The following is a 25,925-nucleotide window of genomic DNA, read 5'->3' on the forward strand; positions in this document are numbered from 1 at the left end:
AAGGTCATTCATTTGAACAAACTTCATAGCCTTTACCCTTTTGGTTATTGAAAATAAGTCAATGGAAATATTTTAGTCTATTTGACCCATGTGATCTTGAATGAAGGTCAAGGTGATTCATTTGATCAAACTTGGTAATCCTTCACCCAAGCATGCTACGGGCCTAGTTTCAAATCCCTGGGCCTCTTGGTTATTGAGAAGCTGTTTAGATATTTTAGCCTATTTTGAATGTAGGTCAAGGTCATTAATTTGAACATGAGGACCATGGGCCTAACGGTCATATGACCGAACTATTGGTGATTGTGTACTTCATTGAATATCAAATAGAAAGAAGAGGCACTATGGGCCTAAATTGGTCATTGCCGTGGATTTTTTGGTTTTGAATTCGAAGTTATTTGAAGACCCGAGTCCTGTAATCTTAAAACGAGGTCAAGGTTATTCACTTGAACAAACTTGGTAGCCCTTTACCCGAGCATGTTGCAGGCCTAATATAAAGTCCATGGGCCTCTTGGTTATTGAGAACCCGTTTAAGGATTTTAGCCTATTCGACCCTTGTGACCTTGAATGCAAGTTAAGATCATTCATTTGAACAAACTTGATAACCCTTTACCCCAGCATGCTACAGACAAAATATCAAGTCTCTAGGCCTATTGGTTATTGAGAGGTCGTTTAAACATTTTAGCCTATTTCACCCGTGTGTCAGGCTGTGACCTTGAATGAAGGTCAACTTCATACATCACAGCACGCTGCATGCCTAATATTAGGCCTCTGGGTCTCTTGGTTATTGAGAATTGAGAGTGGTTTAAATTGAAAAAGTCTATGCTGGACAGACAGACGATAAATGCCACACCACTGCATAAGCTTACTTGCACTTCGGGCAGGTTAGCTAAAGTTATCCTTGACCTCTGACCTGATGACCTTGACCTTTGGTCAGTAGACTCCTTGTTGAGATCTGACAACTTTGCTTCATCATGTCATAAGTAGTGAAGTCTTGATAACAATATAGCCAAATTGCCCCTTTTTGGTCCTGTCCCATATCATCCTGGTGGGCCAGCCCTCCTATTATTGCAATATTGAATTCCCACCATCTAGTCAAATATGAGGGATATCAATTGCTTCATGGTTCATACAGGTTTTCTTACCAAAAGCCCTTTCTCTCGATTTTCAACGTGCATTTTTTTGGTCCCACCATATATAGCTTTTTGCATCACCGCCCTTACTCCTATAACATAAGAGGCCGCTGGTCGGCTCTTTTTCTATCGGATATGATTTTGCCAACTGCGATTACACGGCGCCTGTCAAAAGTATCGCGCCGTGTAAAACCTCTAACATTGTTGGAGTACCACCGCCCTTACAGATAATTCCAGTCAAAATTAGGTTATATTCCAATCAATAATTAAAAAGTAGTTGTTACATTGTTGAAGGACGGACGACAGACGTTGCTGTATGGCATAAGGTCACATTGGTCCTTCAACCAAGTGAGCTAAAAATCAATACTCAATTTTTTTTTTTTTTAAATAGATTTTAATCATTTTGAATACCAATGGTCTGGTAGATAAAAAAATGTCTCCAGCACTATGACATGTATGGGTTTTAAAGTACACATAATTGTACAATCTTGTATAAATAAATAATACACTAACCAAAATGAATCTGTATGTCCATCAAGGGACATTGAGTGTGGTCTGTAATTCCCTTTCAGGCCGGGAAATGGGCCAATATCTGTACAAAACCTTTGTTTTAAATTCCAATGCTGATGCTGTCACAGCTGCATATTAACTTTCTGACATAGAAATGGTAAATTAGTAGAAATAAACCTAACATACACACACAAAACAATCACCAGTTTATTCTCTCTAGTCATACAAAATGCATCAGTGTCTCCTGAATTATGATTGCACAGCATTTATATCTAATAATAACTGTTTGGACAGAAACATATCTATCTTCTGGTGGCAGATGGACTTTTGATGGACCTATACTAATATACCTAGATTTGCAACATGGATATTGCAGTAAATTGTTGTTCAGTATTTAAGCAAATTTTCTGGTTAATGTTGCAACTATCTCTACACATCTGGGCATGTTGAGTTCAACAAACAGACGGCCATAGATCAACTTTGTATAGACAGTTAATCATTACATGGGCAGACATATGTACAAAGAATTTTCACCCACACTGATCAATCTTAAAAACCAACAGTTACTAAAAAGAGATGTTTTAGACCCCCAGAAATAATTCTAGTTTCACAGTATCAAATCCCTGACCTATTTAAATTCTATATAGATGCCACCCAAACATAACATCTCAACCCCACATAGTAGGATAGCAGTAAGAACACACACAAATATACAATATACAAATCCAACGATTTCGATGGCTACAAGGAAGGCTTGGTAGCATCTTTTGATACTGTGAAAGTTGATTCATTTTTACAAGCTCCTGTCTGATGTTGATTATGATTGAATGCAGTACATACATTTATTCATATTCTACCTCTCAAAAACATATGCTTTCTATTAAAAAAAAAAAAAAACCTGGATAGTATCACTCTCATTTTCCTTTAATATAAAATGTCCTAGATATCACTGTTTTCATTTCTTCACCAATTTCAGGAAGGATGGTGTATCAAATGATTTTGGTCGCTCAATAGGAAGTCCAAATGCCCTGTCCCAGACAAGGGAAGACAAACAGCCTAGAGCTCGAGATACACCAAACAAAACTGTGTAGTAGTTCATCTCTGTCATGCCGTAGTACTGCAAGGCAAAACATGTATATTTAGTACAAAATGAATTATATCTAATAAATACCATAAAATCAAAGAAATCTCAGCGGAATCATAAATATGCAAAACACAGGTTTACCAAGTTACTCCTGTAATAAGCAATGGGGAACAACAATTAACTTCTGGACTCAAAGTCAGGGTAGGTTTTAATATCGCAAGACAAAGATATTCATATATAGAAGTTGTTTGTGTTCTTACTAACCTTTAATAAAAACATCCTGATTTCTTACAAAGCATGGGTAGGCAATGGGATTCATATGTAAATGATATCCTTGTTTTACCACATTTTATTGAAATCCAAAAAACCGAAATTCCAGCAGTGACTATTCTCATAATCTGTAGAATCCATTTAACAGACAAAGGTTTAAAACCAAAATGGCAAATCTAAAAATATTTTGTTGAGTGCTTCTTACCTGAAGGAGTACACCACTGTGAGCATCAACGTTAGGCCATGGGTTCTTGGCCTTGCCTTGTTCTAGGAGCACATCAGGCACAATCTTGTACAATTGTGACACAAGCTTGAACATAGGATCATCAGGAAGCTTCTCCAGAGCAAATTCTCGCTGGCACTGATAACGAGGATCTGTTTTACGTAGCACAGCATGGCCATATCCAGGGACAACCTGAAATGAAATAGATTTGTTGTTAATTTGTTGTATGCTATAAGTAGGAAAAGTTCTGCAATTTCATTACATTGAATTCATAGTCAAAAGATTCTGCTGCTATAGTGATCATATACAGTGGACCCACGATAATCCGGACGCCGATAGTCCGGAAAACTCACAGTCCGGACGGAAATGCATGGGAACGGATTTCCGTAATGTTATTTGTACTCACCAGTCCGGAAATTCGGATTCCGATTCCGGAAGCCCATTTTGGGAACGGAACACACTTTTCATTAGTAAATTTCCCTCAATAATCCGGACGATTTTTTCACCACGAGGAGAAAAAAATGTCGGGGCAAGTCACCCGTGTCGACAGCGGTACAGATCTAGACTATCGCTTGACACTGTGCGTAGTCATAGCGACCACTGCCAGGTCATAGCCCCGGGTGTTTACCTGTGTTACAATGTGTAGCTTTTGTTTTTATAACGGTACATTGCTTTTTCTCTACGACCTAAATGTTACGGAATTTATGCACAAACATACAGTATGTGATACGATAATTAATCAATCTCAAATACATGTAATAAATTTATGATCGGTAATTAACATCATTAACACTTGTATTGGGTAAACACGGATATCGGCTTTGTAACACCGTTACGTGAAACGACGACTCATTGAAAGATGCATGTTATTAATTACATACACATTTACGTATTAAGCAGTGATCACAAGAACTGGGTTGATTACACACAAATTAGTCAATAGTCGTCTGATACTTAACTAAGCGTCACATTGTTAAGTTAATACGGGTTTAATAATTATCGGACATCTTGGGTAGTTCTCGCTGGTGTCGCGTACTTTTAAATAGATAGCTTGGGGTTTCTGGTACGTAAAAATCATAAAAAAACATGGACTGACGGTAAGTTGTAAAATCTGGGTATTTAATTAAGGTATTTAACGTTTGTAATTTCTACTTGTTTGTGAACCTCCGGGACATGACACATGTGTGTTGTTTGTAGGTCACATATGCCCGCTATAAATAAAACAACTTTCACTTTACATGTTCTTTTAAAAACATTTATTTTTTACTTTCTACAAAACAAAACAAGAATCATATCAGAAACATAAGTATATTTATTGTTAAAAAGTCTGACAATTAGACGTGTTTATGAAACGTCCCGGATTGTATATAATCAAGGGAGATAACTCTTACACGACATTTTTTTGACCTGGTACACAAATTCGGCAGTCCGGAAAACTCGTAATCCGGACGGTTTGGACTGGGAACGAAGGTGTTCGGATTATCGAGGGTCCACTGTATATCAGATATTTACCACTTCATTTGAATGATTCGTAATTTTTATAGTTTTACTTCAGGTAAAACCAGTTAGTGATAGTTATGGACTTGAAAAAATACTTTCTAGCTTTTGCTATTAAGAGCAAAGCTCTCATAATACATTATGTACATCGATAAGATAACCTATCGTTACACTACTGGCACTTTTTGATGTAAAATATACAATGAGACAGGGAATCATATTTGTGTGAATAGGGCTACTTGACAGTGGAGGTATGTATTGACATATTAATATGTGAATGTCAAGTTGAGTCACAAAGTAGGAATAAGTAACGGAATCAGCCTACCTGTCCAGATTTCAGTGTATTCCACACCCAGTCTCTGAGCTCTTTATCAGACACTTCACCTCCAAAGTCCTGCTGTACCTTTGTCAGCCAAACCAGAACCTCCTGTAGCAGAAAAGTTTAGAACTACATGTAATGTGCTAAAAAGAGCAAGGGTTTGAAATAACAAAGCTAGAATAAAATTAATATGATGTAGAACTAACTTTGTAAGGAAATCAACATTTTGAGAATTTAAATTTTTTTTATTATATATATATAATAATTCAAGCAAAATATCTGCATCATATTTAGAGACTCTTGAGATTGTCTAATTGAGTCTGTGATCACCAAGAAAACTGACATAATCATTCAAATACCAATGTAATTTGCTAAAGATTTTTCCAGCATTTCTTTATTTTTAAAAACCCCTTAAGGTTAAATAGTTTACTAAAACAGCCAAAGGTACAAATAGCTGCACTCCGCTTCACCATTCAAGATGTGTTAATTCATATCTACATGTACTGCAGTTAATAGAGATATGTTCATATAGCTGTTAACATTGTAGAACAAATCATCAGTTTAGCAAGATGCAAGGACCAACCTGATTGGCGAGGCCATGAAGGGGTCCAGCCAAACCATTCATGCCAGCAGCGAAGCTGAGGTAGGGGTCAGACAGAGCACTGCCCACTAAATGCGTTGTGTGTGCACTGACATTACCTCCCTCATGGTCACTGCAAAGTCAATAACACATGCAGGCATAAACAAGAGATCCCAGAGGGATCTTGGCGCCCACCATTATTCAATCTTTATAGGTTCCATGTCAGATTGAGTTTTCTCTACTTTTCCCTTCCTCTAAGCCTTACTAATCTGTGTAAATTCAGAAACAGCACTCTAGTACTTTTCAAACAAGGGGAACCCATATGTAAAATTTAAGATTTAGCAATAATGGTTGTCTGTTGGCCATGTTGTTTTTGGATTGGTCCCAAAATGCAATACCAGGGACCAAGGGGATCCTACATATAAAATTTGAGAAAATCCCTTCAGTACCTTCTGTAAAATAGCGATAACAAACTTCAATTGTCAAAATACAAGATGACTGCCTGTCGGCCATGTTGTTTTCTGACTGGTCTCAAAATCCAATATGCATAACTAGGGACCGAGGGCAACCTACAAATGAAATTTGAGAAAGATCTCTTCATTTTTTTCTGAGAAATAGCGATAACAAACTTCAATTGTCAAAATCCAAGATGGCTGCCTGTCGGTCATGTTGTTTTCCGATCGGTCCCAAAATACAATATGCATAACTACAGACCAAGGGAAACCTACATATGAAATTTGAGAAAGATCCCTTCAGTACTTTCTCAAAAATAGCGATAACAAGAATTGTTTATGGACGGAGGGACGGACGGAGGGATGGACGGTCGGACGGACGGACCACCAACTACGGACACAGGGCGATTTGAATAGCCCACCATCTGATGATGGTGGACTAAAAAAGTAAACATGCATGCAGGCATAAAAAAGTAAACAAAGCTCCTGTAACAAACAAGTTTTTCTACATATGCTGGTATGACAATATGGTAGTGCTGTCATATTAATTAATATTAATTGAAAATCTTAACAAATATGATGATTAAATTTCCTTTCAACAGAAAGTAAAAGAACATCGTAAATCAATAGCCAAGTGAAAATTTTAAATCATAATCCGAATGAAAATAATTGCTGGCTCTATGAGCAATTCTACTATAACAACAAACCTGTGGATTGTAAGATACATCCTCATGAGTTCTGTGAAGTCTTGGTTCTCAAATCCCAGCATGGAGGTGAAGTTCCAGCTCCAGTCCTTAGCGGGATCAATAGCACCAACAGATGTACCATCACGGTACAGGTTTCTGTAAATGAGGGCTGCAACAGTTGGCAGTTTGGCAATCATGTCCATGGAATCCTCGTACACATACTGACAAAGGAAGACAACATACATGTTATAAAAGGAGACATCATGCATTTGGAATCCTACAGATGTATACAAGTTTTGAATGGAGGAGCGAGTAAATATGTAATATTTATGTAGCTTTAGCAAACTGCTGGCTGGTTAGAAGACTATAGCATCTAATTCTTTATTTTGAGGAGTGTGATAATCAGTTATGCATAATGTTTATCACCTAATCAGTGAAGACGTCAATAGTTTCCCCTTCTTTGCTGCATTATGTTTCAACAATTATATATGTTATAACATTGTTGAATCCTACTAAACCAAACTAACAACTTTAAAACAGGTCTGGTCTGATATGTGTATAAGACTGTTCACTATGTAGTAATAAGTTACCTCCCAGTAGGAAGCTTTCTTGACACCCTCTGAGTAAGCTTTTGCAAATTTGCTCTCACTGCTGAGTGCTGTGATGGCAGCACTGAACTGTGACATGGGGTGAAGGATGGCAGGGAAGTTGTTCAGCATAGATGTCACATGGTTAGGCAGTGCTGCACGTTCATTCCATTCCTGTACAAAAAACAAAAGCATTAATACAATATTTGTAGCAGAAAACCTCTCTGAATCACTACATCTTCATTCACATAAATCAATGATGACTCATCAATACTAAACCTATTATTTAATACCAGACATTTTTTTTTTTTTAAATCATTCTTTTTTCTATATACATATGGTAGAACCATAGTAGAACTATTGTTTTATTTTGTCTTTCTTATTTACTATTCACCTTAACTCTGTGACTTGCATCAGTTATCACAAAAATTTGTCAACATGAAAATTGTGAGAAACTGAACAAAAGTAATTTTGAATGAAAGCATTTGTTCTGGGGTAGAACCACTTATATAAAATAACAAGAGGCCCAATGGACATGCGTCGCTAACCTGGATATTTCAGTGATCATTGGAAAACAAAAACAACATAACCTCTATTTCCCTTATTGAGTCCCACACTTCCTGCCCCAAGTGGGTCAAAGTCATCATTTATGCAAAATTTGTCACCCTTCTTCAAAGATAGAATGCATCTGACCAAATTTAGTGACATACCAATGAATCCATTCAGTCTCTTATGACTAGTAGTGATTTATAGGATTTCCCTCTGTTTTCCCTATTGGGCCTTTCCCTTTGTCCCCACCTCAATGGGGTTAGAGTCATCGTTGATGCAAAATATGTTCCCCTTCTCCCAAGGATCCTCTGACCAAACTTGGACAAAATCCATTGAGTCGTTCATGCCTATAGTAGTAACTTGGAAGAAGAAATTGACAGATGCCACATGGACAACAGATGCCACACCATGGTGTAAGCTCACTGGTTGTCTGGACCAAGTGGGTTCGAAATGAATGCTTTCCAGCACATACATTATGTACAAATGTTAATAAATTTCAGACTTACCTTTGTGACGGCATCTACCTGAGCCTGGTTTGGTACCTGTCCTGTTAAGAGGAGCCAGAACAGACCCTCTGGCAGGGGCTGTTCCCCCTTCCCACCGTTACCCTTGGGTAGTATTTCCTGACATTCAGGAATACTGTACCCACGGAATCGGATTCCCTCATCAGGATCAAGGACAGATGTTTCAGTGGCTAGACCTTTGATGCCACGCATACCGCCATAAATCTGAAATATATCAATAGCAAAAGCCCATCAATCCTTGTACTTCTTACTAGCATCATCTTAAACTATCTGGTTTTAGATATATTCTAGCAAATTCAATCGGATAAAGTTTTTTTCTTTTTCAATCGGATAAAGTTAGCACTGCTTTGGGAAATATTTAGGAAATAATTACTTCAGAAAACTATGCTTTATTATGCTAATTTTCTTGATATCTGGAGTTTTTGGAGAAAATGTGCAATCTTTCAAATTTTCAATTAAAGGATCATTTCTCAATGAGGATGAAGAAATGCCACAACTCTCTGTAAATGTTTAGTGGTTACAGTTGAGAAACTTAACCTACAATTACTTTTAATGGGATAATTATTTTACGAAAAATAAAATAATACAACACATTAATCTGGGATTTTTTACTGTATAAATTGGATTTATCTGCTCAATACATTTCATCATGTCGATCTATTGTTGTCCTGGCATCAGAGACAACAAGCCTGACTACAGTACATTTGTCATGTATTGGGTACTCACAGGGGGGGGGGGGGGGGGGGGGTGATAACTCTTGAGCTATCCAGAGAAAGAATTCTACCAGTGTTTCATATTCCATTAAACAAGCAGCATGCACTAAATGCAACAAGAGGTTATTGAGTGTATAAGCCTTGTTGCACTTTACACTTTAAAAAATCTGATATTACAGTTTTAAAGTAGCAAAATCAATGGAATTTTAGATTAAAATTGGGGGGAAAAAAATATATAATCTTGAATGTATACTTACCATGTTGAGGGTGACCTCTCCCACCACTTTATCACCATACTGTTTCCTCAATTCCACCACTTCCTTTTGTTTTTCGGGAATGACTCCTGCCAGGACATCTTTGAGATTCTAAATATCAGGAAGAATTATATTCCAACTAATAAGGTCATTAAACTTATTTTTTTTTATATTTCTTTTATTTTTTAAACATTTTGCATGATAAACATCAAACAAGTTACATTTCACAAGTACATTTATATAATTACTTGCTCACAAATTTTCTTCATTCTCTCATTTGAACAGTTTAACTGATCACACTAATACTTACGTTAGATCCAACCCACCTTACATTCACACTCGCATACAACATGAAGACATACAGAATCAGACAAAGCACAAAGAAACAGCAGAACAAAACAAGAGATCCCAGCGGGATCTTGGCGCCCACCATTGAATGATCTTTATAGGTTCCATGTCAGATTGATCTTTTCCCTACTTTTCCCTTCCTCTAAGTCTTACTTATCTGTGTAAATTCAGAAACAGCCCTCTAGTACTTTTCAAACAAGGGGAACCTATAACAGAATTTAAGATTTAGCTATAATGGCTGTCTGTCGGCCATGTTGTTTTCGTATTGGTCCCAATATGTAAAACTAGGCACTGAGGGGAACCTACATATGGAATTTGAAAAAGATCCCTTCAGTACTTTCACAGAAATAGCGATAACAAACTTCAATTGTCAAAATCCGAAATGGCTGCCTGTCAGCCATGTTGTTTTCTGATTAGTCTCAAAATGCAATATGCATAACTAGGCACCGACGGGAACATGCATATGAAATTTTAGAAAGATCCCTTCATTACTTTCTGAGAAATAGCGATAACAAACTTCAATTGTCAAAATCCAAGATGGCTGCCTGTCAGCCATGTTGTTTTCTGATTGGTCTCAAAATGCAATATGCATAACTAGGCACTGAGGGGAACCTGCATATGAAATTTTAGAAAGATCCCTTCATTGCTTTCTGAGAAATAGCGATAACAAACTTCAATTGTCAAAATCCAAGATGGCTGCCTGTTGGCCATGTTGTTTTCCAATTGGTCTCAAAATGCAATATGCATAAGTAGGCATCAAGGGGAACCTACATATGAAATTTGAAAAAAAAAATACCTTCAGTTCTTTCACAGCAAAAGCGATAACAAATTTCAATTGTCAAAATCCAAGATGGCTGCCTGTTGGCCATGTTGTTTTCCAATTGGTCTCAAAATGCAATATGCATAACCAGGCACAAAGAGGAACCTGCATATGAAATTTGAGAAAGATCCCTTCAGTACTTTCACAGAAATAGCGATAACAAACTTCAATTGTCAAAATCCAAGATGGCTGCCTGTCGGCCATTTTGTTTTTTCTGATTGGTCCCAAAATGCAATATGCATAACTAGGCACCAAAGGGAACCTACATATAAAATTTGAGAAAGATCCCTTCAGTACTTCCTCAGAAATAGTGTTAACAAACTCCAATTGTCAAAATCCAAGATGGCTGCCTGTCGGCCATGTTGTTTTCCGATTGGTCCCAAAATGAAATATGCATAACTAGGAACTAAAGGGAACCTACGTATGAAATTTGAGAAAGATCCCTTCAATACTTCCTCAGAAATAGCGATAACAAACTCCAATTGTCAAAATCCAAGATGGCTGCCTGTCGGCCATGTTGTTTTCTGATCGGTCCCAAAATGCAATATGCATATCTAGGCACCAAGAGAAACCTACATATGAAATTTGAGAAAGATCCCTTCAACACTTTCTCAGAAATAGAGATAACAACTTCAATTGTCAAAATCCAAGATGGCTGCCTGTCGGCCATGTTGTTTTCTGATCGGTCCCAAAATGCAATATGCATAACTAGGCACCAAGGGGAACCTACATATGAAATTTGAGAAAGATCCCTTCAATACTTTCTCAGAAATAGAGATAACAAACTTCAATTGACAAAATCCAAGATGGCTGCCTGTCGGCCATGTTGTTTTCCGATTGGTCCCAAAATGCAATATGCACAACTAGGCACCAAGGGGAACCTACATATGAAATTTGAGAAAGATCCCTTCAATACTTTCTCAGAAATAGAGATAACAAACTTCAATTGTCAAAATCCAAGATGGCTGCCTGTCGGCCATGTTGTTTTCCGATCGGTCCCAAAATGCAATATGCACAACTAGGCACCAAGGGCAACCTACATATGAAGTTTGAGAAAGATCCCATCAGCACTTTCTCAGAAATAGCGATAACAAGAATTGTTTACGGACGGACGGACGGACGGACGACGGACCACGGACGCAGGGCGATTTGAATAGCCCACCATCTGATGATGGTGGGCTAAATATAACACATATAAAAGAGCTATAGTAAAGAAAGAGACAGAAAAGAGGGGGGGGTTGATGGTGATGGAAAAGATAGAGAAGATAGGGGGATATTAGGGTGAGAGGTGGTCAGACTTTTGGTTTATATATAAAAAATATTAAATTTAACGTTTTTGATCAGGCAAGTTCAACAAGTTTTAACCATTTTTTCCATTCATTATTTAAAACATTGAGGCACTGTTCACCTTTTCCCTGAGCAATATACTTTTGGACTTTGTAATAATCTTTTATCAAATTTACCAATGCCATAACATTTAATGATTTATGAGCGCACCTGGTTTGGTACAGGTATTGTTTAAAAATTAAAATAATTTCATTATCAACTTTATTATAAATGCCTTTATGTTCAAATAATCCAAAAATCATAGCTTGTTTATTAATTGCAAAAGGAATAGTAATGATCTCTAAAAGTGATTCAAAAGTGAACAAAAATTGTTGAACTTCATTACATTCCCATAAAATATGGGTGATTGTCTCCCTGTCACCATTACAGAATGTACAGTTAGGATTATTTGTTAGGCCAATCTTGTAAATAAAAGCATTAGTGGTTAATATGTGATGATTTATTCTAAACTGTAGCCATTGTAGTTTTGTATTTTTTGTTATTCTAAATGGGAGAGAGTATATCTTTTTCCATGCATCATTATTAAAATCAAATATATTTCCCCACTTATTTTGAGCTAAAACAATGTTTTCTTGTTTTATAAGTAGTTTGTAAAAATCTTGAGACCCCTTTTTCTGTTTAAAAATAATTTCTAAATCTAAAGGGATGATCGGGTATTGTGGGGTTCTATTTAGGATAGGATAGTTATTCAGGAACTCTTTTATGCTTCTAATTACTCCATGATATTGTAAATAGTTAGCTATGTTCCCATATATATTGCAAAATTCTTCAAATGAAAAGAAAGAACCATCACTTTTATCCTTAATTAGGTCATTAATTATTATTATTCCCTTCTTAAACCAGTTTGGAAAAAAGATTACTTTTTTACCCACAATTATATTTTTATTATACCATAACGGTGATTTAAGAATAGAATAACCATCTTTCTTATATATTTCTTCTCTTACTCTAAGATTATTCCAGGCTTTAAAAACATCCACCCAAAACACATTTTTACAACAAGTCAATATTTTGTCAAGATATTTCCTTCCAGAAACAGCCAAAAGGTTAAGGTTTATTCGGGTCTTAAGAATTTCTAACCATTTCCCTTTTGAATTGAAAATCCTTCTTATCCATCCTATCTTTAAAGACTCAATAAAAGCTATCAAATTAACCATTTTAAGGCCACCATCACTATAATTTTGAATAATTACATCCCTCTTTACATTATCTGTTTTACTGTTCCATAGAAAATTAAACAGAAGTGAATTCAGTTCTTTTATAAACTTTCCATCTGGATTTGGTAGGGAAATAAACAAATGATTTAACTGTGATATTAATAGTGATTTAATTATTGTGATTCTTCCTATTGGAGTAAGTAACCTTTTACTCCAACTCTTAATTATTGATTTCATCTTAGTAAGTTTTTTATCAAAATTCATTCTAGGTATTTTATGTAAATCTACATGAAATTCAATCCCAAGAAGGGTAAATCTATCTACTCCCCATTTAAAATTCAACTCTGGTAGAAAAATGTCATTACTGTATTTTTTGCTGCCTATCCAAACAACTTGTGTTTACCTGTATTGACTTTTAGACCTGAAATTTTTGCAAAAAAATCCAATTCCTCAATTGATTTCTTCATTGATTTCTCGGTTCCATCTAGTATTAGTGAAGTGTCATCTGCATATTGAGAGTTTAAAATAGGGCAGTTATTAACATTTATACCATTTATATCTTTGTTATTTCGGATTCGTATTGCCAGAATCTCTACACACATTATAAATAAATATGGGGCGATTGGGTCGCCTTGGCGACAGCCTCGCTTGATATTGAAGAAAGATGACAAATTACCTCCTTGATTAATGGCAGAATTACTGTTATAATGTAATATTTTAACCCATTTTCTTATATCATTACCAAAACCGAAATATTTCAAAACATTATCAATAAATTTCCAAGACACAGAATCAAAAGCCTTCTCAAAATCTATAAGCAAAAGCATACCAGGTATATTATTTTCTTCTGTATATTGCATGATGTCATAAATAAGTCTAGTATTTTCTCCAAGATAACGACCTGATAGAAAGCCAGTCTGATCCGAGTTAATTAGTTTATCTAAGACTGATTTAAATCTACTTGTAATTGATCCAGAGGCAATTTTATAAACAATATTTAGAAGGGATATCGGTCGCCAGTTTTTTATGAAATATTTGGATTTATTCTGTTTAGGAATACAAGTAATAATGCCCTGTCGTTGGGTAATGGATAATTGGCCATTTACAAAACCAAAATTTATAGACCGTACAATAAAATTACCAATCTTTTTCCAAAAACATTTAAAAAACTCTGAGGTAAAGCCATCAGACCCAGGACTCTTATTATTTTTCATATTTTTAAGAGTTACAGAAGCTTCTTTTAAAGATATCATACCCTCTAGACCCAAAGCTTCCTCTCTATCTAATTTAGGAACATCAAACTCATCAAGAAATTCATCAATATTTACTTCATTGGTGTTACTATCTATTCCATATAAATTTTCATAAAAAGTTTTTACCTCAGTCAAAATATCTTCCTGTTTTGTTATTATTTCCCCATTATTTTGCTGTAATTTTGGAATTATCTTCGATGTAAAGTTTCTATTTTCTAAATTACAAAAATAATTAGTGGGTTTTTCCCCTTCCTCAGTCCATTGAGCCTTAGCTCTCACTATACTGCCCTTAATTCTATGTGACCTTATATCTTCCAATTCTTTTTTTTTCAGATTTAAAACTTCAATGTCAACATTATTTTGACTTTCTAACAATTGCACTTCATGTAGGAGTTTTTTTTCTCTTAGTCGACTTTGTTTCTTTTTAAAAGATGAGTAGGAAATAGTTTTGCCTCTGATTTCCATTAAAAGAGTTTCTAGGAATAGCTGATCATTTATAAAAAATTGCAAACATGAATCAGGGATATCAGTTATCCTTTCAGGATTGTAAACTGGAAGACTATATTGCATTTTGATTTGTTCAATAGTGTCATTTATAATTTCAAGATAGTTTTGATCATGCAACAATGAATTATTGAATTTCCATAAGCCTTTACCTTTTTTAAATTCATTAAATTCTAAAGTTATTTTTGGGAAGGAATGATCAGATCTATATCCTGGATCTATGGCTGAATCATTAAACTTATAATAATGCTTTATGAAGGTTGAATTGTTTATGACATAATTTGGTGTTACTGAACGAGAATAAACACTACATGGAAAGTTGAAACCATACAATAAAATTCTACAAAACATTCCTTAGCTCAGTCGGACACTTTATTTCGTGGGTAAATATTAGTCACATATACATGTACATCACACAACACCCTGTACATTGATATAGTACATGTAGTGGGTGTTTGTGACGGAACTTACTGTGGAGGTGGAAGAAGAGGAGTGTCTTACACTCACAGCTGGGAGGAAAGCCTGAAATTATAAACAAGAAACTTAAGTAGGTATTATGTTGGATTTTTTTAACATGCATATATAGGTTATGATAACTCAGTTCCCCTAATCATGAAAGATGACTTAGCAGGGTTTTCCCCATCAGTTTGAACAAGCATTCTGATTGGTTCAACACATTTTCTATAACCAATCAGAATGCTTGTTCAAATTTACCGCGGCTGACACAACATGGCTACTCAAGTGGAAAATCTGCTATCAGTATGCATAAAAAGTCCCGGGGCCGTCGATAGGTAGCACACCACAGTAAGACAGCCTGGCCATGGGCAATTTTTTTGTTAAGCAAATAACTCCTGTATTATGATATGTATAAAAAATGAAAAAATAAATGTACACTATAATTGGTATATCCAGTATGAAGTAGTACATACAGGCTTCACATTTATTAAAACAAAAATCAATAAATTGGTTCCGGATTTTAAATATCCGGATTTTCCGAACGTGTGTTTACACAGGAAATTTAGTTTCGCCTACAGCGCAAAATGGAAGCCCACAGAAAAGGTAAGATAGCGGAAAAACTTAATTTACAACATATGTCCAAACAAGATTAATTCTGTCTTTGGGATAGAGATATCTAATTTTAAATAGGTTTCAGAAAAAAAATTGTGTAGAGAATTGTGCCATTTTGGGTCAAATATCATAATATTTTGCAATTTTTGAGAATTTTTTAAGCTGTTACCATGGTATTCACAGCTCTAAAAATCCCAGAAAATATCAGTTTACTTATCCTTCAGAGCTCTATTAAAATTGCAAATGTTGTACAGATTTCAAATATATATACTTTATTAGAGGTTATATGTAAGGTTAACTGGCAATGTTTACATATCTAAAGCATGTGCCATATTTTTCAGAATTTGGCATTTTTACTGTACACTGCTACCTTATAAGGGCTGAAAAATGTTATTTTTTGGAAATTGTGCTTAATTATGCTTGATTAAGCTTCATTTTAGTTCATTATTGCTCAAAAATGCATAAAAACAATTTAAAACTTGTTTATTATCAGGCTTGTCATATTAGAGGAATCAAGGGAGGTAACTCGCATATTTACCCATTTTAAGGGTGGATTAATTAAGCATAATGTTAATGAGTCAGTGTAAATTGAAAAGATATTCTATGTTTTATAACAAACCCAAAATAACTTATTGGGTATCTAACAAACCATATAGACTGAATTCTGGTTTGTTTTACCTGATTTATTACCCCGTATCCATGGAAACTATTACAGTAAGTGTTATTTTTTGAAATATTTGGTGAAACCATTATTTTCAATTTATTTATACATTGGTAAGCATGTAATTTCAATTGATGGAGTGTACGGTTGATACAATATTGTCAATTATTGTCACTTCCTTCGGTAAAGCAGAAAAAATAGCATTTTCCGCATAAAATGGGATCAGCGGACACTTTCATATGATCATTGGTACATATCTGAATTACCGGGGTGGAAACAGATGACTGTGATGTCATAGGCATGACATTTTGAAATCTTGGATGTCATGTCATGATTTATCAGTTAGAATATTGCATGTGTTGCTAAGCTGAGGTTTGGAAAGGAATTTGGTTATTTATTATGACACCATTGAGTATTTATGACGTCATAGATACCATCTGATGACGTCATAGTTACTGATGACGTCATGGTAACTATGACGTCATATTACAAGGCTAAATTTGATAGTTGTATAGTATTTTTTGCTTGATTACATGCACAGAGACTCAAAGTACCACATTCAACTCAAAACACAACTTTATTCAAGAGATATACAGAATTATGGGAGTTTTCATCTTTAAAATTACCTCCCCTTATTACTGGATTGGGAGAAAAAGTTGTCAAAATACACCTCTCAGGGAAATCAGCAATACTCGGTGACTATTAAAGATACACAGTAACCCGATATGTCGTTTTGTTCGTCGGAACATATTCTAGACATTCATGGGGTTTTTAGTAAAATTAGAGTTAACAAAAGTGATGTATAAGGTAGCACACCACAGTAAGACAGCCTGGCCATGGGCAATTTTTTTGTTAAGCAAATAACTCCTGTATTATGATATGTATAAAAAATGAAAAAATAAATGTACACTATAATTGGTATATCCAGTATGAAGTAGTACATACAGGCTTCACATTTATTAAAACAAAAATCAATAAATTGGTTCCGGATTTTAAATATCCGGATTTTCCGAACGTGTGTTTACACAGGAAATTTAGTTTCGCCTACAGCGCAAAATGGAAGCCCACAGAAAAGGTAAGATAGCGGAAAAACTTAATTTACAACATATGTCCAAACAAGATTAATTCTGTCTTTGGGATAGAGATATCTAATTTTAAATAGGTTTCAGAAAAAAAATTGTGTAGAGAATTGTGCCATTTTGGGTCAAATATCATAATATTTTGCAATTTTTGAGAATTTTTTAAGCTGTTACCATGGTATTCACAGCTCTAAAAATCCCAGAAAATATCAGTTTACTTATCCTTCAGAGCTCTATTAAAATTGCAAATGTTGTACAGATTTCAAATATATATACTTTATTAGAGGTTATATGTAAGGTTAACTGGCAATGTTTACATATCTAAAGCATGTGCCATATTTTTCAGAATTTGGCATTTTTACTGTACACTGCTACCATAGGGTGCTCGTATACATAAAGTAAGTGTATGTAATAGTTGTATTCGGTGATCTGATGAAGCGTACCTCTTGATTAACCCGTGGACTTTGTATTTAAAGCTATGTCCAATAGAGTCAAAGTGTGGTGACCCCGTTACGTCAACTTGTCCGACTAAACAAAATCGAGGGGATTTTGAAGTTTCACGCCCGATTTCGTAAACTAATATCGAGAAATCGACAACATGTTATGGCTTATTTTAAAGATTGACCATTTCTCTTCAATTTAAGTCCTACTTCGAAAAAATCCACCCAATACAACCGAAGCTACGGTACTTAGAAATAAATACATCAGATTTCAAGCCTGGGGGAGTTCAGAACCTTTCTCATTTATATGTACTCTATATGTTATTATTTTATAAAAACGAGTCAGGCACCTGTGCCTCAATCATAAGAATCAGACTCTCACTTCCCAGGTATATATTATGAAGGCCAATATTTTCATAACTATAGTATTATCTAATTAGTTAATTTAGATGTAGAGTTGATTCATGTTCTACAATGAAACAATTTACGTTTTGCTAATTACTTCTGTCAATCATGATTGGAATGTGATAATGCTATGTAACATCGACTTAAGAATCCCCGTCACGTGTCACTGATTCGCTAATCTAGGCTATATATTTCATTGTCTTATCTACGCCCTAGTGTGCATATTAATAGCGCGACCGCCAATCCAGCAGTATCAAAAAGACGGTTAAAGTCGATCTTGTATGATTTCCGGAAAATTTAATAAACCAAGACAACTGCAACGCATCAAATAAAAAACTTATTATGATTGTCCAAAGTGATGAGGAACAAGAATAATTCTATCATCAATAGTCGATATTTAACCATACCATATACTGTAACCATGTCGTTACCATACTGCATTCTTTACAGTACATGTCTAAACATTGTCGATTCCCCACTTTCAATGAACCAAAGCAAGTTAAATGTCCTATCATTGCTATAGTCATCGGTATCTAATATGTGTGAGCTAACCAGTGCATGTCAAACGCCGTCAAGCACGATTCATGAAATACTACTACCCACGTTTTATGTTTCTTTATTCTAAGTATTTCCCCAAGTATTGGACAATTTATTCAAACTTGTAACAAGGACATGAGTTTGGTTACACAAAAGTACACTCACCTTGTTTTGACGCAAGACATTACTTGCAACTGTGCGAAATAAAGACATTTTCAGTTTTCGCTGAACGGGTTTACCGGTGTTCCAAGGTCAATCCTGTTCTTGACGTCACCAACAATTGCTGGTCACGTGACGCGATATTTTACTGCTCACGAGTATTAGGTCTCACACCACCAATTATTTTACTGCTATGTTATTACCAATCACACCGTCCTCTCAATCGCTCATTTGAAGTTCAATTTTTGTAAACTTATATCAAATTTAAGTTTGAAGTATTCAATTCATACAAAATGATGTTAGTGGATAGGTCTAATGGCATTAAGGAACACACAGTAGTTGAAAGACAGTAACGTTAACCCTGATTTACAGTGGACTGGGGATATACCAACCTAGGGAATTACTGCCGTTTTACACCTGGAATCCTACATCATTCTATTTTAGTAAGAGTGTATATTTTTACATCATCTTATCTTTATTCTCGTATATAGAAATACCCATTACATATGTCATATATATATACTCAGGAAACTGATACAAACCGGAGAAAACATTTTCCTCGTGGACTTGGTTCGAACGAAGCAGGTGATTGGCTGAATTAGTTGTTTGTGACTTTAAGAAATTTTGTTTTGTCTTTTAATCAGCTGTAAACTCATTAATTCATTCATAAGTTGCTATGCAGAAAATTATCAAGTTACAGCAACCTGCATTTACTGATTCTCGTGATATAGTGGACTGTCTCCCCTGATGGCACATCTGACCATCAATGTGTCAGGAATTGTAATGACTTAACCTGAGCTGAAGCCCTTGTTTAAATCTTCAATTTTGGTACACTTGTAATACAGACATGTATACCTTCAACAATAGTGATGCTACCAGGCAAATGATGAGCAATATCCATTGCTCGGTTTCAGAGAAGAAGTCGTTCATATCAATATAGCCCAATTGACCACATTTGGCCCTGCCCCTCAGGCCCCAGGGAGGTCGGCCCCACCTTTGTAAATTTTTAATCCCAACCTCAAAGGCCCCCTGGGGGTCAGCCTCACCATTTGTACAATTTTGAATCCCCACCCAATAGTGATGCTACCAGGCAAATATGAGCAATATCCATTGCTTGGTTTCAGAGAAGAAGTCGTTTATATTAAGAGAGCCAAATTGACCCCTTTTGGCCCAGCCCCTCAGACCCCGTGGGGGTCAGCCCCACCATTTGTACAATTTTGAGTCCCCACCCCATAGGGATGCTTCTGACCAAATTTGGTCAAATTCTGATGTGTGGTTATGAAGAAGAAGTCAATTGTTGACGGACGGACGGACGGACGACAGACGGACGGACGACGGACGATGGGCGCAGGACTGAAAAGCAATCCTAAGCAAGCACATTTTGGTAAGGAAGATCTCCATGTAGTTGAGTTTGATTGGCCCAAGGAAACTAGAGTTATCACAAGGAAACATTTTTTTAATTCTTAGTAACTTTGACATTGACCTTTGACCTGAAAAGCAACCCAAACAAGCACTTGTGGGAAGGAATCTGCATGAAGTTTAATGTAGATCAGCCCAAGGGAACTTGAGTTATCCCATGGAAACAAATTTTCTATTTTTGATAACAGTGACCTCGACCTTCAAACCTGAAAAGCAACCCCTATACATGTATAAACTATATTAAAGTTTACCCCCTCCCCAGCGTGAGACCCCAGAGTATTTGATTCTACCTCATTTTGTTTATGAGAAGAAGATTTTTGAAATTTCAGTCAATTTGACCCTTTTTGGCCGTCCCCTGGGGGTGGGGAGTAAATAATTCACAATGTTGGTTGACCTTGGGCCATTGAAGCAGTTGAAAATGTAAATTGTTTACGGACAGATGATGTACAATGCAAGACGACCGACAAAAGATGTTTAGAATAGGTCATGCTAGGTTTTGTCTCAGGAGACCTAACAAGAGATCCCAGAGGGATCTTGGCGCCCACCATTGAATGATCTTCATAGGTTCCATGTCAGATTGATCTTTTCTCTACTTTTCCCTTCATTTTACTAATCTGTGCAAATTGAGACATCCCTCCAGTACTTTTCAAACAAGGGAATCCTAGCTATATAAGAAATTTGAGATTTAACGATAATGGCTGTTTGTTTGTCAGGTTGTTTTCAGGACAGACTGGTCCAAAAATGCAATACAAGGGACCAAGGGGAACCTACTTATGAAATTTGAGAAAGATCCATTCAGTACTTTGAGAAATAGCGATAACAAACTTCAATTGTCAAAATCCAAGATGGCTGCCTGTCGGCCATGTTATTTTTAGATCGGTCTCAAAATGCAATATGCATAACTAGGCACTAAGGGGAACCTTCATATGAAATTTGAGAAAGATCCATTCAGCACTTTCTCGGAAATAGCGATAACAAACTTCAATTGTCAAAATCCAAGATGGCTGCCTGTCTGCCATGTTGTTTTCCGATTGGTCTCAAATCGCAATATGCATAACTAGGCACCAAGGGGAACCTACATATGAAATTTGAGAAAGATCCATTCAGTACTTTCTCAGAAATAGCGATAACAAACTTCAATTGTCAAAATCCAAGATGGCTGCCTGTCGGCCATGTTGTTATCCGATTGGTCTCAAATCGCAATATGCATAACTAGGCACCAAGGGGAGCCTACATATGAAATTTGAGAAAGATCCCTTCAGCACTTTCTCAGAAATAGCGATAACAATTTTCAACTGTCAAAATCCAAGATGGCTGCCTGTCGGCCATGTTGTTTTCCGATTTGTCTCAAAATGCAATATGCATAACTAGGCACCAAGGGCAACTTTCATATGAAATTTGAGAAAGATCCCTTAAATACTTTCTCAGAAATAGTGATAACAAACTTCAATTGTCAAAATCCAAGATGGCTGCCTGTCGGCCATGTTGTTTTCAGATTGGTCTCAAAATGCAATATGCATAACTAGGCACCAAGGGCAACCTTCATATGAAATTTGAGAAAGATCCCTTCAGTACTTTCTCAGAAATAGCGATAACAAGAATTGTTTACGGACGGAGGGACGGACGGAGGGACAGACGGACGGAGGGACGGACGGACGACGGACCACGGACGCAGGGCGATTTGAATAGCCCACCATCTGATGATGGTGGGCTAAAAAGCTTATTCAGACAAGTTCATAGTCCCCATAATCTCCCTGCGATAGTGTTGGGTCAATTTAAGATAGAGTTAGCATTAAAATTTTGTTTGTATATCCTGCATGAAGCCTGGGAAGTTAATAATTTCTATGTTCATGGTAATACAGACTTCAATTAACCTGTTCTTGGTACTTCATTCAAACCTCCAAAGCATGTTTCATGCTAATTCTAAAACCACTCATGAAAAGTTTACAAGAGCTAAAATAATCCTCTTTAACGGTCACTTGTCTAGAAAGACCACTTGTGTGTACTCTATTGAGTGACCTTTATGGCAGGTTTGACTATAAACTTTTATAAAGGTCACCTGTCTAGAAAGGCCACTTGTGTGTACATCACTGAGTGGTCTTTATAGACAGGTTTGAGTGAATGAACATTGATAATGGTCACTTGTCTAGAAAAGATAATTTTGTGTACTCCCTTGAGTGACCTTTATAAATAGGTTTGAATGTATGAGCCTTTATATAAAGGTCACTTGTGTGTACTCCACTGAATGGCCTTTATAGACAGGTTTGGCTATGAACATCTATAAAGGCTACCTGTCTATAAAGACCAATTTTGTGTACTCAATTTTTCAGCCTCCTATCACTTAATGACAGAATAACAAATTCTCCAAAAATAATACATAAAAAGGGACCCTTCACGGAAGGAATCAATTCCATATGGTCTAGCGATTCGGATGAGGAGAATATGCAATCAGAAGAAAGATTATAACAAGTGTAATCAATGATTGCAAAAGCTCACCGGCGGCAGCAATCGCGCTATGCATTCATTTTTTATGTATGTATAAGCATGTCATTTTGAAATTGTATGTCACATAATATCGCTCCTAGACCTCTAATGGATGTATAAACCAAATAAGAAGGGTGTGGACTTACAAGCTTTCCAAAACTAACCCCCAAAATCTTTAAAGTGGGTTTTTGTGTCAAAAAAAGTAAGTCCACTAAATGGTAAAATGCCAAAAAAAATCCCAATTTTTTTCTGCATGATTTTGCCACAGCATCACTCCTGGAACTCTAATGAATATATAAACCAAATCAGAAAGGGTGATAGGTGTATACTTTCGGACTTACAAGCTTTCCAAAAACTGACCTCAAAAACTTTAAAAGTTTTGGGGTGGGACGCGGACGCCAACGTGGACCCCGGGGTGACAGCATTAGCTCTAAAGCTAAAAAGGAGAGAGTTAAGATTAACGAGCAAATGGTGTAGAGAGGACATCAAAAGCATGTCATGGAGAAACAGCAACGAAGAGCAGATGGAACAGAAAGATCATATTTACTGAAAAAGAAGAGAAATTACAACAACAAGAATCGTGTTCCACTAGTTATTATACATATACCGGTAGTAATCAACTGCCGGATATATCATCAATATTCTGATAACATCACCATCTTTTACACCGGTCAGAGAAACTACAACAAGTATTTCCTAAACCACTGATGTGTGCTTTCAAGAGAAACGAAAATATTTGACTTAGTTGTACATCAGAAAACCAGCAGATTGATGAAATCAGTGGGAACAGTTCAACATCAGGACCAGGGGTGCGGTAGAAATTGTTTTAACTGTAAACTTTCTACAAAAACTTACATAAAGGATGTGGATGGAAAAAAGGTGAGAACAGACATCATATATGGGTTGATTTGTGAAAAATGTGAGCACCTTGTGTATATTGGAGAAACATCAAAAATGATGAAGGAGAGAATACAAGGTCACCTACATTTAATCAGATTAAATGACATATACAATTCAGTACCGGTACATTTTAACAGTAATGGCCACACAGAACAACACCTTAATGTAGTAGGTTTTGAAAAATCCGATAGAACAGGAGCGATTTACTGAAGAGAAATGGAAGGCCATTACATTAAAAAATATGGAACCATAAATCAGCTGAACAGAAAAGAGTGAGAAAAGGTTTGGGAGATAATGACATTATATTTCCAACCCATAGAAAGTATGTGAAAAGATGACCTCTTTCCAATCATTACGTCATCATACCTTGGTTTCCGTAGCGATCAACACAAACATTTTGACATGTGAAAAAGATGGCCGTGCAATTTTTACGCCATGTTAATTTTTTTTTATACGATATGCCAAAATTAATAGTCAGCTGATGGACATGCTTCTTTGGCTCGGAAGGTAGAACCAAGGATTATCATGCCATGCAATTTAAATTCTTGTAGGGGCGCACTTGGGGGAATAATAGAATCTATCATGGGTCTGTTCCGTGGACAGGGATATCTCAACCGAGTGTAAGAGTTTGGCCAGTCAGCACGAGGCTTGTCGAGTGCTGACCAGCCAAACTCTTACACGAGAGTTGAGATATCCTTGTTCGCGGAACAGACCCATGATTGATTATTTTTCTCACATAGTTGCAACCAAACGTAAGTTTTTATGAAAGTTTTTCATTGCACCATCTTCAATGCTCCTTGGAATGTGCGTCAAAATTGATGACGTCATCATTTACGACTTGGTTATTTAACGTAAAATGATGTTACGTTATTGTGAGCAGCGTCATATAGCGCATGCCGGCTGTCTTTACCCACCCTGTGTAAGAACGATTTATCATTTCCCTAGCAACCGCCGGATAACCCTGTGAAGTGTGGGAGAATATGTTGTTCCCTTTTCTTCCACAATAATAATGCATGTAACAATAACAATACAATATCTGCATGCTATTGGCCAAAAATCATTCAACCTTTATATATAATAGCATCTTGGTAAATGAGAAGATTTTAACACACTTGACACTGGTGACCATGAAAGTAGATCATTTGAATAAACTTGGTAGCCCTTATCTCACCATGATACTGGCCCAATATCACAGTGCTAGGTTGATTTGGTAATAACACATAGTACCACATGACCTTGAATGAAGATAAAGGTCAATCTTTTGAAAATAATAGGCATTGGCAGCTATTTATTCCAGCATACTTCTGGCACAGTATTATGATCCTGGGTGTCTTGGTGAATGAGCAGAAGCATTTTAAAATGTTGACACATTTGACCCCTGTGACAGTGCAATTAGGTCTAGGTAATTGCTTGGGACAAACTTGGTAGCCCTTCATCATAGCAGCTACTGGCCAAAAATCATAACCTACAACCTCTAGGTTAATGAAAAGTTGTATGAAGTTTTTAACGCATTTCCCCCTTGAATTGATCAGCTCTCACCTTCTAATATACATATTATAGCTAGATAAATCATGTTGTTTTCTCTTATCATGTCTATGAATCACCATGCAATGGGGGAAACATACATGTATATACTCTTCTACTACAAAACAAATGTCTACAGAAAAATTTCAGACTCTACATTAGTACATATGTTGTCAACTCTCTATTTTTCCTTTTGGTCTCTTCCTTTCTGTCAATCTCAAGAGCAGCTAAATCAAGTGTCAAGTACAACGCTGAATGTCTATTTAGTACTTTGGGTGATAATGAGATAGCTAATAAATAATCATGAAACTAGATATATGTGCATATATACCAAATGCATTTAATCATAACTTGTTTTATTAGTAATACATTGTATATTCAGTTTTATTCATGCTATGACAAGGTTTGGAATACACAATGATCTCATTAATATTATCAATAT

General features: G+C 36.1%; 1 protein-coding gene across 1 annotated transcript; it reads right to left on the reverse strand.

The window, feature by feature from the left end:
- Window positions 1-1,829: 1,829 nt before the first annotated feature.
- On the reverse strand, window positions 1,830-19,290 carry LOC117343796 (citrate synthase, mitochondrial-like). The gene is made up of 10 exons (XM_033906297.1): window positions 19,163-19,290; window positions 15,279-15,329; window positions 9,382-9,489; window positions 8,394-8,615; window positions 7,342-7,512; window positions 6,773-6,972; window positions 5,617-5,746; window positions 5,040-5,141; window positions 3,200-3,409; window positions 1,830-2,757 (listed from the first exon to the last, which is right to left on the reverse strand). The coding sequence occupies exons 1-10, from the start codon at window positions 19,208-19,210 to the stop codon at window positions 2,596-2,598; spliced, it is 1,404 nt and encodes a 467-aa protein (XP_033762188.1). The 5' UTR covers window positions 19,211-19,290; the 3' UTR covers window positions 1,830-2,595.
- Between the last annotated feature and the right edge of the window lie 6,635 nt (window positions 19,291-25,925).

The sequence above is a fragment of the Pecten maximus genome, chromosome 15 (genome assembly GCF_902652985.1).
Source record: "Pecten maximus chromosome 15, xPecMax1.1, whole genome shotgun sequence".
NCBI classification, from domain to species: domain Eukaryota; kingdom Metazoa; phylum Mollusca; class Bivalvia; order Pectinida; family Pectinidae; genus Pecten; species Pecten maximus.

What these genes read in the sequence shown, in the direction of transcription:
- LOC117343796 (XM_033906297.1), bottom strand. Translation starts at nt 19,210, where the DNA reads ATGTCTTTATTTCGCACAGTTGCAAGTAATGTCTTGCGTCAAAACAAG. An exon ending in AGAAAGCTTCCTACTGGGAG is followed by an intron (nt 6,973 to 7,341) that starts GTAACTTATTAC and finishes TTCCTTTGTCAG; the next exon opens with TATGTGTACGAGGATTCCAT. An exon ending in ATACACTGAAATCTGGACAG is followed by an intron (nt 3,410 to 5,039) that starts GTAGGCTGATTC and finishes ATTTCATTTCAG; the next exon opens with GTTGTCCCTGGATATGGCCA.